The sequence below is a fragment of the Glycine soja genome, chromosome 5, assembly GCF_004193775.1.
Source record: "Glycine soja cultivar W05 chromosome 5, ASM419377v2, whole genome shotgun sequence".
NCBI classification, from domain to species: domain Eukaryota; kingdom Viridiplantae; phylum Streptophyta; class Magnoliopsida; order Fabales; family Fabaceae; genus Glycine; species Glycine soja.
This window is the reverse complement of record NC_041006.1, coordinates 15,260,092-15,277,062: the sequence shown is the minus strand read 5'-3', so window position 1 is coordinate 15,277,062 and position 16,971 is coordinate 15,260,092. Positions and strand designations below refer to the sequence as shown.

The window sequence follows — 16,971 nt, the reverse complement described above, 5'->3', positions numbered from 1 at the left end:
TTTCAACTTATGCTTCTTTTTTTCCTATTCAATCCATCCATTTGCTACCTGTAGATGAGTAGCATTATGCTTACATGTAAATAATGCTTATGTCGTTAAAGATCAGTGTTATTTTCCTATAATTTTATGGCTCTTCATGTGTTGACTGAATCTATGACATGTATTTTTCTTCTGAATATTGGAACTTGGAGCTCCCACAATTGATGCTTTGGCATGTGGATGATACTGTAGTTATTTGAATGGCATGATCTACAAGTTTGTTACTTTTCTAATTGAAGGTCACTTGCAGGTTTGGTCAATTTGATAGTGCAAAGGAAACATTTGAAGTTATAGCAGACAATGAAAGTATGCTTGATCTGTTTATATGCCACCTTAATCCCAGTGCCATGCGGCGTCTTGCTCAAAAATTGGAAGAAGAAGGTCTTGATTCGGAATTGAGGAGATATTGTGATAGGATATTACGTGCTCGATCTACTGGATGGACCCAAGGTATATTTGCCAACTTTGCTGCTGAGAGTATGGTTCCAAAAGGACCAGAATGGGGTGGTGGAAACTGGGAAATTAAAACACCTACTGCTGTGAAGGATATACCTCAGTGGGAGCTTGCTGCAGAGGTGACACCATACATGAAAACTGATGATGGTACAATTCCATCCATTATTGTAGATCATATTGGTGTGTATTTAGGCTCAATCAAAGGAAGGGGCAATATTGTAGAGGTGAGGGAAGATAGTTTGGTTAAGGCTTTCATGCCTACAGGTAATGAGAATAAAGTAAATGGTCTTGAAGCATCTTCAGTTAAATCTATATCTAATCAGTCGAATGTGGTTGGTAATACCAAAGGTGATTCATTGATGGGTCTGGAAAGCCTTAACCAACACCTTGCCAGTTCCTCTGCTGATGAACAGGCCAAAGCAGAAGAAGAATTTAAGAAATCCATGTATGGAGCTGCTGCTGATGGAAGCAGTAGTGATGAAGAAGGAGTATCCAAGATAAAAAAATTACGCATAAAAATACGAGACAAGCCAATTGCCTCTTCTACTGTGGATGTGAATAAGATTAAGGAAGCCACTAGACAGTTTAAACTTGGTGAAGGGTTAGCTCCACCAATGAGAAGCAGGTCCTCATCTGGTGGAAGCCAGGATCTTGGTCAGATATTATCCCTTCCACCACCAACTACAGGATCGGCTTCTTCCACTGTTTCAACTCCTGGTGACCTTTTTGGTACAGATGCGTTGACTCAATCAGAACCCATTTCACAGCCAACTACTGGGGCTGTGGGTGGGGGACTTAAGGCAGGACCTATTCCCGAGGATTTCTTTCAGAATACAATTCCATCCCTTCAAGTGGCTCAATCATTACCTCCTGCAGGAACTTTTCTCTCCAAATACACTCCAGGGGTGGAAATTAGCAAGACAACTCCTAATCAGGTTAGTGCTTCTGAAGCTAACGTTGGTCTTCAAGGTGGTGTTTCACCTCAAACCATTCAGCAACCTGCTGTTCCAATTGAGTCCATAGGACTTCCTGATGGTGGTGTCCCACCGCAATCCTCAGCTCAGGCTGTGGTCATGCCCCAGTCTCAGTTACAAGCTTCTCAGGCTCAAATTTCTAGCCAACCTCTAGATCTTAGCATACTTGGAGTACCTAATTCTGCCGATTCAGGAAAGCCGCCTCAAACTGGTTCTCAACAGATTGCTGTGCATCCTGGACAGGTATAAATAAATAAATACATGTGTGTGAATGGTTTGAGGTTATATGGTTCTCTACATATTTTTCCATTATTTTCTGTGGGTGTTAAGGGAAGAATGTGGGAAGCAATGCAAGAATTAGATGTTCTGGATTGAACTTGCATCAAAATATAACAAAAAGGAATGCATCCTTTTTTTATGACAATTTTGTGGATGCTAGAGAAGAAATTAGGACGACAATTTGCCTGAGAAAAGATCCTGACATAGATAGTGTACTTATGAACAAGATAGGTTTATTTCTTCTGTTAATGACAACTAGGAAATTGGCTTTTTACTTAACCTGCTGGGCATATATATTGTTTCACCATTGTTCCCAATCTCATCTCATGGATCGTATGTTAGGTTCCCCGTGGAGCTGCTGCTTCAGTATGTTTCAAGACTGGACTTGCTCACCTTGAGCAAAATAATCTTTCAGATGCATTGTCTTGCTTTGATGAAGCTTTTCTTGCCTTGGCTAAGGAACAATCTCGTGGAATTGATATAAAAGCTCAAGCAACAATCTGTGCTCAATACAAGATTGCAGTCACTCTTCTTCGGGTACTATAACTATTATTCAATTTTAAGCATAAGTAGAATGGACATCTTTCAAGAAAAGTAACTGTGTTAAGCTTTAATTCAGTTTGTCAATTTTGCCCACCCCTAGGGCCATATGCTACTGTATCACAGAAACTGTGTTATGACTTAAGAAGTCTTGCATGCTGTCAATATTTGTTTTGTGCTGTAAGAGATGTCAGCTGACTCTTGATGTTGGATAACTGAAGTCCTACATTGAGCAAATAAAGTGTATATAATTGGTTTGAATCTTTTGGATGATATACCTCCTATGCTTGATACACATTCAGCCCAATCCACTCACCACCTATTAGGCCCGTACTACACATTCTAACACCTAAGATAGCAAGTGGTACAGAGACAAGAAAACTGGTGATGTCTGCTACTTTGTTCATCTGAATATATGCAAAGTAAATGTCATGTTTTTTCCTTGTTAATATGGGAAACATGGGCTCTTCTTTTTATTTCTTTTGATTTGACATCACAAAATATTGGTTTTCTCTGTTTAGATTTGAACCTCCAAAATCTGCATTTCCTTCATTATTGCAGGAAATTGGACGTCTGCAAAAAGTCCATGGTCCAAGTGCAATAAGTGCAAAAGATGAGATGGCAAGACTGTCACGTCATCTCGGTTCGTTGCCTCTTCTAGCTAAGCATAGAATAAATTGCATTCGAACTGCCATCAAAAGAAACATGGATGTCCAAAATTATGCCTATTCAAAGCAAATGCTGGAACTACTATTGTCTAAAGCACCTCCAAGCAAGCAGGATGAATTTAGAAGCCTGATTGACCTGTGTGTTCAGAGGGGTTTGACTAACAAGTCCATTGATCCTTTGGAAGATCCCTCGCAATTCTGTTCTGCCACCTTAAGCAGGTTGTCAACCATTGGATACGATGTCTGTGATCTCTGCGGAGCCAAATTTTCAGCTGTGACTGTGCCTGGATGCATCGTCTGCGGAATGGGAAGCATCAAGAGATCAGATGCTCTTGCAGGAGCAGGACCAGTTCCTTCTCCGTTCGGTTGAGTCTCAAAGATGGGTCTTAATCCTTGCGCTCTATATAACCTTTGCTACTCTAATGTTGTAAAGGGAGACAACTTTGTAGAGAAAGTATACAAGAGAATGAAGGGATTATAGGGTAACAAATATTGCACCACTTCTAGAGAGATTATAGGGTTTATCACATACTGCTTGAGTTTTGATTGCGATTGTGATGGTTGTCTGTGATTACAGAATATGTTGCTCTCCTGTATGTTTGTAATTTTGTAATTATATTCTGCTTTTGCCATGATAGAAACACGAAATTGCAGAGCATAATTGTATTTCGTATATAGTTGTTTTGCGTCATCATATTTCTTTCTTCTGAATCAGTATTCAGCTATGCATTTGCTTCACGTAGGGTTTTATTTCATGTGCATAAAAGTATATAACAATAATTTAATGAGGAAAGAGTATATAAATTAGTCTTATAAGAAAAAATTAATTCATGTTACAAAGTACTTTTTTTATGTACAATGACGGCAATAAAGATGGAACTTAGGTCATCATATACATTTATATAAACCACATATTTTACAATACTTATTACATATGATCTCTTAAAAAAAAAAAAAACACTTCCGCTTCTGATAATAGCAATTAGCATGTCTTAGAGTTTGAATCCTAAAGTTTCTCGTTAGCATAGAAATGAAAACTATAAAATCTTACATCATATTATATAATTTAATCTGATCCTGGACTCAATTTTCTTATCTAAGGTCTTGAGTTCGAATTTTGCGGATAGATAAAAACGTTGTTAAAAGGAATTTTTTTATTAAAGATGATCGGTTAGTTATAGGTAAAATCAATGAGATGAATATTTTATACCAATAATATGATTATATAAAAAAATATTTATAATTTAACAGAATTAACTCTTTTGTTACTTTCAATTTGAGGAATCTCTTCTGTTACGAGCTAATATGGATGATTGATTTTTACGTTATAGATATACTAATTGTGCTACTTTACTGTTACGCTGTAGCAAACTAAGAAATAAGTGGCTGCAAATGCATAAGTGCCTGCATTTATGTAAATGTGGTTTATAGAATTACAAGTAGTTATGAACCTAAGCGGCACTTCTCTATTTAATGTTTATAGCTGTATTGCCTTTTGGTCCCATGGTGTTAAAAAAGCAATATATACGATTATTATGAATCGCAAAACGTTTGCTGCCAAATGAATGTCTAATAAACCTCCATCTCTATGTATATTTCCTAAAAGCATAACTACCCAATTGCATAACCTAAATGCCAAAACCCATTCCCAAATGAAAAACATCACATGCTTTGGCTTATGTACTTTCGGTGTGAACCACCCAATTTAAAAAAAAAAAAAAAAAAACCCACCACACCAAAGATGATAAAGTAAAACCTCTCATAACTTATTGGTGCAAAAGCAACCTGAAACTGAAATCATAGGGCATCATTAGTACCATTTGTGAAAGAGAATCTCTTCCCCTTCTTTCAAGGCATTCAATTGCTTGCTTTCTCATTTCATCAGGAAGTTGGAGGCACACCCAATCCAATAAAGATTCCAAGTCCTTTGCAAAGTCCAATAAATACCAGTCCAACAACTTGGGGATTATTAACTTGTTTGTTTCTGTAATGCCAACAGAAGCCTGTAAATAGTCCCTCTTTGCTGCTTCTAACTCTTCATCAACTTGTGATGCTGTATAAACTCTCACCTATTAAAAACCAAAAAGGAGTTGGTATGTGACATTGGTTATGAAAACAAAAATAAAAAGCTTTTTATTAAAAAAGAGAATGTTTATTATATTGGAAATAGAAAAAACATTTAACTCGTGCTTTTTTGAGAAATGACAATTTTTTTTTAATAAAGATGTACTTAATGTTTCTACACTGATGAGCAAGTTCCTAACTCATAAGTTATCTTTTTGTCCCAAAATAAGTATTATATTTGAAAAAAAAAATTATTTCAAAATAAGTGTCATTTTAAATATAATATTAATTATTTTTTTCCACTAATACTTTTAATAAGTATCACTTTAACTTTTTAATGTAATATTAATAATAAAGTTAATTTTATAAAATTATTATTTTTTTCATTTATTTATTAGTTTTTTTATCTTTATAAAATAACAAATAAAGTATTTTCTTAATATACCATGGTAGCAATGAGGATCTAATCTAAATTCTTATGTATTTACCATTCTACTTCAATCCCACCACTAGGTGGTCCCTAGTAGTTCTCAAGTTGCTAACTATAAAGTCTACTAATCGATTAGTGATTCAAAATAACAATATCAATTACAATACCCAACATCGTTATTTATCCTAACAGTAAAAAATGTAAAAGTGGAATCTGAAAAACATTCTAGTCTTTTATTTGTCGTGCTATGATGCTCTCAAATGTCTCCCAGATTAACCCAAATTTTCATTCTTTGTTCCTGTCTGCAATGTGGAATTAATTTCAAATTTCTCACAATCAAACTAACACCCCTGATAATGTTAAGCTGTACAAAAGAATTTCCAATCCAAATTGATTCAAGAAAAATTGGGTGCGGAACAAATTTTTTTTTTTTTTTGCACAGCAAAAATAGATGTATTAATAATAGGTCAGTATTAGCTATACTGACAAAACCAAATAGATACAAAGGCAGAATCTGCCAAACCCAACTAAAAAACCAGCACAGAAGCTGGGAACCCTGCAGAGAAACATTCCTACGACATTTCCTCCTTCAATCTGACAGACCACTGATTAAAATGAGTGTGAAAATCTTGCTCCATACATCTTAACCATGACCAAGTGTGGAATAGAGCCTCATCCATGACTTTTTGGGGGCTGAAAATCTGGTTTTTGAATATCAGAGAATTTCTGTGCTTCCAAATAGTCATGGATAAAGCTATCCATAGCACTTGCCATCTTTTCTCAACTAAGGTTTTCCCACTCCAAAAACAGAATTGCAAAAAGTGATATCTAGGTTCTAATGGGAAAGGACCCACTCTATTGACCCAACCCAGGATTTCCCACCATAGATTTCTAGTTTTAATACAAGAAAACATGACATGACCTACAGATTCCTCTTCCATATCACAGAGAGGACAATTAAAAGAAATCAACTCCACATGTCTCCTCCTTAGATTATCCTTGGTAGGTAATCTATTCTTGAAAATTCTCCAGGCAAACGCAATTGCTCTTGGTGGAATTTTTAAACTCCAAATGATCTTGGAAGCGTTGTCTTCAGAAGCTTGTCTGTCCTCAGCCTTCAGAAGAGTGTAAGCTGACTTTGTTGTGTAAGAACCACCAGGATCAGCCCTCCATAAAAGAAGATCCCTAGATGAAGGTTGTATATGAACATGCTCAATATCTGCCATGAACTCTACTGCTGAACCAATTTCATGCTCAAACAAATTTCTCCTCCACTGAAATTGCCATTCCCATCTGTTATCAACTAGGAGACCCATTGAGTTGATTGAATGATTCTGCTGAGTACTGATCTGGTACAACGCTGGGTATTTGGCTTGTAAAGTTAGGTCTCCTTCTCTCCATTTATCCTTCCAAAAGCTGATCCTGACCCCATCACCCACCTTCCACCTCATGTTATTGATGAGGCTACTATGGTTATGCTGCTGCTGGAATATAGCTTTTAGATCCTTCCACCAAGGAGAGCAGTCTGCACTGTTTCTTCCTGAACATAAAGCATTCCACCCACCATATTTAGACATCAAAACTCTAGCCCAAAGCTGATTCTAGTTATTAGCCAGGTCCCATCCCCATTTACCAATCAAGGCCTCATTAAACTTGGGTAAATCTTTGATCCCCAGCCCTCCTTTATTCTTGGGAAGACAAACAATATCCCAACTTACCCATGGTATCTTGGCTGTCTCTTTACCACCCCCCCACAAAAAGTTCCTCTGAATAGAAACTACCTTATGGATCACTTTTTTAGGGATTCTAAAAAAAGAGAGAAGGTAGATAGGGAGGGCTGTTAGGACAGAATTGATGAGAGTTATCCTGCCTCCCATAGAAAGACATCTCTGCTTCCATTTTGCAAGCTTAGCTTCATATTTGTTGATGAGAGGTTGCCATACATTCCAGCTTCTAGAGCTCGACCCCACAGGAATTCCAAGGTAAGAAAAAGGGAACTGCAGCTGACCACAATTCAGAAACCGAGCTGCCTCCCTACACCAAGTTTCAGATTTGCCCATACAACCAAATTGGCTTTTAGCATAGTTGATCTTGAGACCAGATGCCATCTCAAAGATTCTCAAGATAGATTTCATAACTCTAACATTAGCAGTAGTTGCAGAACCAAAGAACAAGGTATCATCTGCATATTGCAGAATATTAACCTCTTCCTTTTTGCTCCCCACTTGATAGCCGCAGAACAGATTCTTAGATATGGCAGTCCTTATCAATCCAGCGAGGCCCTCAGCTACTATGTTAAAAAGGAAAGGTGCAAGGGGATCTCCCTGCCTTAAACCTCTCTCAGGCACAAACTCTGTGGTGGGGTTGCCATTAATTAAAATAGAGATGGTTGCATTAGACAAGCAGCCATAGATCCAATTTCTCCATCTATCACAGAAACCCATTCTCACCATCATATAATTTAAAAAACCCCAAGAAACTGAGTCATAAGCTTTTTCAAAGTCAACTTTAAAGACCATGCAAGATTTGTTTTTGGATTTGGCTTCAGCTATAATCTCATTAGCAATCAACACTCCATGAAGGATGTGCCTTCCTTTCATGAAAGCAGTTTGTCTTTCATCAATGAGATGATGTATGACATGAGCAAGCCTATTAGCCAATATTTTAGACAGAATTTTATAGACACACCCTATGAGGGATATAGGTCTATAATCATTAATGGATTAGGGGTTATGAATCTTGGGGATGAGGGCTATGAAGGAAGCATTGCCTCCTTTGGGGAATCTTCCATTGATGTAGAACTCATCCAGGAATCTGCAAACATCAGGTTTTAGGATTTCCCAAAATTTCTTAATGAAGTTGAAGTTCAAGCCATCCGGGCCAGGGCTTTTATCTCCTCCACAAGCCCACACTGCTGCTTTGATCTCCATTTTAGAAAATCTGGCGACAAGGCTGTCATTCTGTCCTTGGTCAAGGGAAGGGAATTGAATCCCATCCAGAGTTGGCCTATGATGGTTCTGTTCTGAGAATCTCTCTTTGAAATGTGAGAGAACTACCCTCTTAATTCTGCTGGGGTCATGGATCCATTCTCCCTCCACGAGCAAGCCTTGAAAAGCATTTACCCTCCTTCTATGGTTAATCAATCTATGAAAATAACCTGAGTTTGAATCCCCTTCTTTTATCCACTTCACTCTAGATTTCTGCCTCATCATAGATTCATAAGCTGTAGCTGCTGCCCATAGCTGTTCCTGCAAGGATTTTTTGAGCTCCATTTCAGCTTGAGACATATTTGACCCATTGACTCCAGCCTCCAAAGCATTGAGATCCTTCTTTAGATTTTGGATTTTAGCAGATGTGACACCACCATTTTGAAGACTCCATTGCCTTATATGAGTCTTGATGAGCTTTAATTTCTGTTTGAGAGCAAAACCTCCCCAACCACTAAGATGATAATTACTCCAGCTGTGAACTACCAAATTCTGAAAGCTTTTTTCCTGCAGCCACCAATCCATTACCTTGAAAGGTTTAGGACCCCAATCATTGGCTCTAGACCTTAAAAGGATGGGACAGTGATCCGAGAAGTCTTTATCCAACACGAATTGAGTAGAATCTGGCCATTGGGACAGCCACTCGTCAGAAAGAAGAAATATGTCCAATCTGCTCATGACAACCCCATTGGGTCGACACCAAGTGAAGAATCTCCCAACAGACCTAACCTCCTCAACCTCCATATCCGAAATCCAAGAATTAAACTCAGTGATGCTGGTAGAGCTCCCCACTGATTGGGATGCAGTCGTTCTCTCATGTTGGTATCTTATGGAATTAAAATCACCCAGAATGCACCAAAGGTGGACATGAGAAGAGGATTTAAGGTGTTTTATCTCATTCCACTGCTCTCTCTTGCCTTGTAAATCACAAGGAGCATAGACATTGATGATGCCAACCCTTATATCTTCTTTAGACCACGTGCCTTCTAACAAAATAAATCCTTTACCAACCACCCTTTTATCCACAACAAAAGACTCATTATTCCAGATACTCAGCAAACCTCCTACTGCATTGATGGAGGGGACAAATTCCCAAGTGACATTTCCATCCCCCCACATATATTGGCAAAGACTTTTATCAAAGAACTCCCTTTTAGTTTCCTGTATACATAGAACATCAACGTTATTGGCCATGGTTAGCTTTCTAATTGCTGACCTCTTGACTCCACTACCCAGCCCTCTAGAGTTGAGAGACAAAATATTCATGGTTCAGGTTGCTCCATTCCCATCACTACTGCTGCTGATTTAAGGGAAATGCTGCTATTAATAACACCATGTTTCCTCTTCTCCTTACAGGTGTTTCTATCATCACAGGCCACACCCAACTCTCTAGCTATCTCCCTATGGAAATCCTCTTCAGACTCAGAGTCACTGTTAATGAAGCTGTTATTGGAGGCAAGGGTTTGTGAGGAGCTATCTTGCTTAGAGGTCCTCCCAACAAATTCTGAGGACTGAAGAATCACCTCCTCCCCATTTTTAAAAAGATTACTCCCAAGGTCCTTAGTCCACGAAGCAGGGGCAGCCTTATAACTTCCCGTATAACAATTTTCATGGGCCACATGGTTTACTGTAGCAGACCCCTTTCTTCTAACATACACCTTGAAGGTTGAAGGGGTCTGGTTACCTTTGGAACTTGGGCTGATATTGATGAGGCCCAAATTATGGTCCACGGCTCCCTCCCTCAAACTTGGGGAAAGCTTTTCAAAAGGGCATGTGGGGTTTGACCCGTGTTTGACCCCTAAAAAGGCTTTGGGGCTAGTGACTGAGGGTTCATTCCTTTGTACCCAAGGGGTATTGACTTCTAATAAATTCTCTTGGCTTTTCCCATCAACGTTCACTTCCAGAAAAGGCAACTGCTGCTGGCTATGACAGAGCATCCTAGAGTCTATCCTCCCTTCCCCACGAAAGTCCGGGATTAGGGGGCCGTTGCTGTCCTGTTGTCCCACGCAGGCAGGTGTCGAGCGCCCAGACGCTGCCAGAGGCACGTGACGGCCTGAAGGTGACACGTCAGCACCTGGCGGGGTCTCACACTGATGGCGACTGGGAGAGAAGCCTGAGTTCCTCCGTCTCCGGCGACGTTCCACCATGCACAGCCGCGTCCTAGTGGACGACCCACCGACGGAGCTGACGGAGAAGCTTCCGGGAGAAAATCTATTTGGCCCATGAATATGTGGCTCAGTATCGGAATCTACTATGGCCGTAGAAAAAGGTGACGGCGAAAACCGGACCTCGTCCTCAACCCGCTGTCCTCTTCCCCAGCCAGCCTCAAACTCCTCTCGCACATATAAGGAGTATTGGATTTCGTCCACCATAACCAGCACCGAACGATCTATGGGCGGTTTTTCATTCGTCCGAACTAAGACCCGCGCCATGTCTAAATGCGTCCTATCCTCCGTCGCCGTATCGAGCTCGATGAGTTCCCTGCAGATCGATACAATACTTGCTAGATTCTCTGCGTCCCAAACAGTCAAGGGCACCCCCCAAATACAAAGCCATGTTAGCCTGTATGAAGGCAACATCTCCGGCTTCCATCTCTGCACAGAGAAGAAAGGAGACCCTCCATGCTTTTGTTCTTTGAGATTGAGCCCGTTAACCGTTTCTTCTTCCAGGTCATAGAGAATAACCATATCGTCGCCCCAATACGCAGTCTTCACCTCCACCCCGAGCATTCCCTGTAGCTCCTCCTCCACCCTATCGACAATACCCTTATTTTTTAAATGGCCCACCCAAGCCTTGTCCAGCCATTTGGTTTTTTCTTTGGTCGTCTGGATTTTTACGGGCCCTGTGTTCACCGTTGTTGACCCATTTGCAGACGTGGGTCCTTGCCTGTCCTCCCCTTCCTTGTTACGATTTTTGACCACCTCCACATATGATCTCAGTTTCGTGCCCATAGGCACCTGATTGCTCTTCAGTTCAGGCGTGTCGAACTCCTTCGGTGTTGAATCTGTTGTATGATAAAGACCTGCCATTGACTTATGTACCCTGTTACCTCCCCTCTGGTATTTAGGCTTGTTAACAAACATCTTAATCCCCTGTATGTATATGTTGTTGCCAAGAATTCTCTCCAACCTATCCCCATCCTCTACCCCTTTGAAATGCACAAAACCATATCTATGGCCTTGTTTGTTCCTCTTCTGTGGTATGAAAACCTCCCACACTTTTCCCCATTCCTGAAAAATCTTCCACAGGTCTTTTTCACGGACCTCCTCAGGGAATCGGGAAAAGTAGAATGAGGTTACATCCAACTTCTCCCTCCACGAAGATGCTTGCGTTACTCTCGCAGTGGTCTTGTGAGAGGCTTTCAGCTCCTCTATATTCCTTCGGACAACGGGAAAGTTCTTCGAAGGTGCCTTTCTTCTACTTTTCACTGGAATCCACTTTCCTTCCTGTAGATTGTCTCGACTCCGGCTGCGGGCGTTGACTTTGTCATCTACTCTCCCTCCATGATTATCCCTTAAACCAGGTCGTCCTCTTTGCTGTCCTTTTGCTGTCCAGGTCTCTCGCTCTCTCTGGTTCTCTCTCTCTCTCTCTGTCTCTCTCACTCTCCCTCGCTGTGTCTCACTCGCTCGCCTTCTATCTGTCTCTCTCACTCGTCCACTTTCTCTCTCTCTCTCTCTCTATATGTCTCTCTCTCATCTCTCTGTTTTAAGAATATATGAACTTTAACAATTGGGTGCGGAACACATGAGATTGGTAACATTCTAAAATGGTAGCTATAGCTCAAAAATAATTAATTGGTGTAAACATAATAAAATAATAGTGTCTGCTAAAGTGAGATAGAAAAACATACTGCAGGTGAAGACCAGCTTCCACAGGAAAGTGCAAATGTTACTAAGGGCTCAGACCATTCCAGACCAAATATGCCTGGTGCTTTAACCTCGTCATTTTTTGCAGCTTTTGGACAGGTCTGTTGCAGGAAGCCAATTAAGGGATTAATTTTAACATCTTATTAGGACATTGCAGTATAAAGCACAATAAGAACTTCAACTTTATTTTTGTCTAAACTCTAAATTCAAAAGAAAGGACAAGATTATTGCACTTACAAACTTGAGGTGATAAGGCAGTCTCAAGATAAAATGCTCTATTGTGATTGCATTGAGCAACTGGCCTCCCACTACAATCGTTGCCTGACACAATGCATTTCCATATCTTAGTTAACTTGGACCTTGATTTAGAGATATATATTGATATTGATACATGCTTAAATAATGTTTTAGAACTAAATTTGAAATTGCCTATAGCATTACATTAATTTAGCCTTTTAACCAATTTCATAGGGACAATCTGAACATGGTTTAATGTCAGATATAGCTAACATTAGAATCTATTATAGGATGGGAAGGGACACATGGCCAGATTGAGTCTAATGATTTGTTTTGTTTTATTTTTTTATTATTTTCTTTCTGTTTATTGGATTTTGTGGCTAATAACCATAGGGTTCAGGGTTAGTACTTTTTAGCAGCATATAACAATCACTGCAAGTTAGACAGGAGGACCAGCAATGCTTCTACTGCTTTGAATATTCTTGTTTAACAACATCATCATCATCAACAACAACAATAATAATATTAATAATAATAATCATCGTACCTTCTGCATTAATGCTACAACCATTTCTGGACTCTCAGGTATGCCATGCTCTAAATATGCCTACAACATTGAAAGCAAAGTTTTAATGTGTTGACTCACAGCATATAAAGTCCCTTCAAGTGTTGCATTGTAATGAGATGTAGTAAATCAGTGGAGAAAGGTGTCTTACATTCATCATGCAGGAATTGTAAGTGTTTATCCAGAATGCAAGTTTTTCCTGATGAGTAAGACCCTTTAAGTTAAGAGAGGCTAGTTTCCCAAGTAGGAACCTGAATTTGTCAGCAAGATTAGATAGGTACTAATGGTATCATCAACCAAAGCAGTTAATAACCGTCTATAACTACTTACTTTAATCTGTGGATCAGAAACACTGCATTTGTTGTTCGGTTCATATCAACAGTGGTAGCTATAACTTCACATGAACTTTTATATGGACCGACTTCTCTTGTTTTGGATTCTGAACAGATACCATAAGGATCACAGGATTGATCCTTTTCCTTGCTGCATTGGTTGAAAGCTGATACAGAACGTGAAGCTGTTTTTGATTCCCCAAATTTGTCCTTGGATGTACCAATTCTCACAAATATGCAACACAAGCACTTGACAATATCCTCAGAAACTCTATTGGGTGTGCTATCAATTTCTGACACCTTATCATCTGAAGAACTTGAAGAACTTTGAGCCCTTTCATGATCTGCTAATCTCCAATCCAGCTGGAAAATCAAAAACAAAAAAGAATGTTATTGAATGGGCAGCACAATCATATCAAAGACTAAATACATGTTTGGTTCAGCTTATTTTGAAGAAATATTCACTTATATTGTTAGCTCGAAGAAATAAGCAGTTCCAGGGATATAAAGTTTGCTTAGTGATGAAGCAAGAAGGGAGGGCAGGAGAGGTCGTGACTCGTGAGTTCGAATTCTCCCACTAACAAAAACTAACAATTAACAACTAACATTTGTCAATAAAAAGAAAAGAAAAGAAAAGAAATAAATAAGCAGTTCCAAACACACACTAACTAGAATCTCCACTCAAATTACCTGTAACTTCAAGTGATCCATGCACTTCTCAGGCGATTCTTGCTTGAGTGGAGATTTCTTTATTGCAGTAACAACTTTGGTTGTTTTCTTCTCTGGTGATTGCTTATCCTTCACAAAGTTACCAAACGATCGATTCTCTTTTCCCCTCCCATCTTCTGGGATAGATGAGAATGAATCTTGTTTTCTGTGCAGTTGCTTCCCGTGGACTAGTTTCCCGGTGTGGTCGTTGCCAGTGTCAGAGGAGAACATTAGCTTTCTGCTGGAAGCACTTCTGGCAAGAGAAGGCTGAGGCTTACCCATCATAGTTGAATTGAACTCACTTTGAGACATGGATTTTGATCTCTGATGCTTGGAACTCCTTATGGTGTTTTGGTCAATAGGGTCATTCAAATTCTCTGCATTTCTCTTTGAGGAAATGTACACCGCTTCCTGATATAAACCTTGTCTAAAATTCACAACCTGCTCTTCAAGTCTTACCACCTCCTCTTCCAACACTGCTACTTCAGCCAAAAGCTCCAATGTCTGAAACAAATACTCACACACACACACTCCTCATTACTCTCCTTGTATCCATAAATCAAAACAACAACAATAAAAATTATAAGAACAAAAATTCAATTCAATTCCTTAGGTACTTTTGGTACCCTTATTCAATTAGAATTAGAATTAGAATTTTACCTCATTAACTTGTGTTGATGTTTAATGCAAAACTTTATTATGCTGATTATTGAAGTGAAACTTCAATTCAAATTATTAAATAATATAAAAAATACTTAAAAAATTATATCTATATTTTAATAATAATAAAAGAAAGTTATGCAAATACTATTATTCAACCATCAGGACTTGGGTCTAGCCGAAGACTAATATGACGAACCAATGTTCAAATTTCTACCGAGAAAAGCACTCACAATGCTTCGATCAAGATTGATACAGTGAATGAGTGAATTAACTCATTGCCTCAAACTCCTGTGTGATTGAACAACAAAACATGCAAGAGGGAGAGAGACTAACATATGGAGGAAGATAAGGAGGAAGACGGGGTAGAGATCCCAAGGGCCTTGTGAATGCTCTTTCTAATGCTCTATGAACATTCTCCTCATGTCTGAGCTTCCTCTTCAACTTATCTACCTGCATTTTCCACCAACCTTGAAAACATGAACCACTAGTGATTTTGCAGAACGAACCAAAACCATGAATGAAAAGAACAAAAAGGAACACAACGTTGTAATAATAACATGGTTTGAGGAAGATTCAAAGTACATCTTGGATCAAAGCCATTTTCCTTTCTCGATTGGACCGACGCCCGTTCTTGTGCCCACCACCCATTGCTCTCTTCCCTCCTCCAGTTTCCATCTTCCCCTGCTTTCCGAATTCACCAATAAACAAAAAATCATTCTCACAAAATAAAACTCAATTTTCTTCAATCGCCAAAAAAGAACCATAAAGTGAAACATTTCAAATAAAGAACTAAATTATTCGTTTCGTGAGAGAAGCTCAACGACCCAGTTTAGATTTGGAAAAGCACACACCTTTAAGCTTTAACCAGCTCTTAGTTTATGCTTCAAAATCAAGCTTTGTTTTCAAAATTTAAAAAAAGAAAAAAAGAAGAAGAAGTTACTTTCATAGGAGTATCATTTAAAGGAGGTTTCATTGAGTGAAGAGTGGTGCGTGCTCTGGTATTCATTGTGGCTCGTTCAACTTTCTCTTTCTCGCGAAACGCGGAAGAGTGAAGAAAAGTGCAATATCTGCTTCAGAAAAAAAAAGTTACTTACGAAATTGCAAAAGCGGGAAGTGTTATGAATGAATGAGACAGAAGAAGGTTTTCATACAAACGATTGAGGGAGCGGGAAGTGAAGAAAATGCAGAGTGCAAAAAGAAAGGTTTTTATGGTTTTGTGCGTATTGATAATATTAACAATAATATTGTTGGTTCTGGTGTTGGTGTTGTGATGACAAATCTCGAAAAGAGTTAAAGACAGTAACAACAAAAGCTCAGAGAAATAGAAGAAGAAGCAAAACGACGAGGTTGAGGTTGTCCAGTTTCTGGCTTCCTAGTAGTAAAGCCTTCTTTCTTCCACTTGGTTTCAGTACCTACCACCAACCAACCTCTTTTTCACTCAAATTAACCATCAAATATCAAATAAATAGACAAACAAATAAAGAAAATAACAATCTTAATCTAAACCAATTAATAGTATTTTTCTACTATTGCAATGTAATCCTTTATTTGCAACAGTTTTGTAAGTGTAACATCACATAAATGTTATTTTTATTTCTTTTAAGTAATGTAACATGTCATCTAATAACAAATTATGATATATACTAGGTTTGTTAATTTTTATAATAATTATCTTAAATTTATATCATAAAATTTTTTATTAATTTCTGTAATTTTTTTTACGTTCATATACATACAAGTTAAACTTTTCTTGACAACAATTTATGTTTTAGTCTTAGTGAAATTTCTTGATAACCCTTAATTAATTATGCATGCAGATTTTTGTTTTATTTTAGGTATTGTTTTGATCTTAAGATTCTTGTGTACAAAAAAACTATGTTAAAAACTGTCAAATTCTTAAATAAATTTTAATATTTTAGAATATTAGTCTTTGATTCTCTGTCAAGAAATATCCTTAATAATAATTTTGATTATATATATATATATATATATATATATATATATATATATATATATATATATATATATATATATATATATTATCTTGATTTGTAATAGGAATATTTAATACTTTGGGAGCATTCTTTGAGAGTGGGCATGGAATTTGATGCATTGTGAACAGTAATGCAGATATTGTGTTTGTGTGAGAGAGAGATAATGGAA

General features: G+C 38.3%; 2 protein-coding genes across 6 annotated transcripts in view; one reads left to right on the top strand and one right to left on the bottom strand.

Moving 5' to 3' along the window:
• The window catches only part of LOC114412358, a 32,332-nt gene extending 28,665 nt beyond the window's left edge, over positions 1-3,667 (top strand). For all 3 annotated transcript variants that reach the window (XM_028376206.1, XM_028376207.1, XM_028376208.1), the window contains 3 exons: positions 290-1,712; positions 2,091-2,285; positions 2,850-3,667. In XM_028376206.1, coding sequence (XP_028232007.1) covers positions 290-1,712; positions 2,091-2,285; positions 2,850-3,326 — 2,095 coding nt within the window. In that variant the 3' untranslated portion in view covers positions 3,327-3,667. The remainder of the gene's footprint in view (positions 1-289; positions 1,713-2,090; positions 2,286-2,849) is intronic.
• A 796-nt stretch (positions 3,668-4,463) lies between these two features.
• On the bottom strand, positions 4,464-16,252 carry LOC114412359. 3 transcript variants are annotated; one of them, XM_028376209.1, is made up of 11 exons: positions 15,960-16,252; positions 15,749-15,875; positions 15,391-15,492; positions 15,142-15,258; positions 14,128-14,649; positions 13,436-13,800; positions 13,257-13,356; positions 13,088-13,147; positions 12,541-12,624; positions 12,288-12,404; positions 4,464-5,025 (listed from the first exon to the last, which is right to left on the bottom strand). In XM_028376209.1, exons 2-11 carry the CDS (start codon positions 15,812-15,814, stop codon positions 4,723-4,725), a joined length of 1,836 nt encoding a protein of 611 aa, XP_028232010.1. In that variant the 5' UTR covers positions 15,815-15,875; positions 15,960-16,252; the 3' UTR covers positions 4,464-4,722. The 3 variants fall into 3 exon arrangements, with proteins under 3 accessions (XP_028232010.1, XP_028232012.1, XP_028232013.1); XM_028376211.1 differs by having other exon boundaries at positions 15,391-15,489; positions 15,749-16,252; XM_028376212.1 differs by lacking the exon at positions 15,749-15,875 and having other exon boundaries at positions 15,391-15,489; positions 15,903-16,251.
• Between the last annotated feature and the right edge of the window lie 719 nt (positions 16,253-16,971).

What these genes read in the sequence shown, in the direction of transcription:
- LOC114412359 (XM_028376209.1), bottom strand. Translation starts at nt 15,814, where the DNA reads ATGAATACCAGAGCACGCACCACTCTTCACTCAATGAAACCTCCTTTA. An exon ending in TTTCTGATCCACAGATTAAA is followed by an intron (nt 13,357 to 13,435) that starts GTAAGTAGTTAT and finishes TGACAAATTCAG; the next exon opens with GTTCCTACTTGGGAAACTAG. An exon ending in ACAATTCCTGCATGATGAAT is followed by an intron (nt 13,148 to 13,256) that starts GTAAGACACCTT and finishes TCAATGTTGTAG; the next exon opens with GCATATTTAGAGCATGGCAT.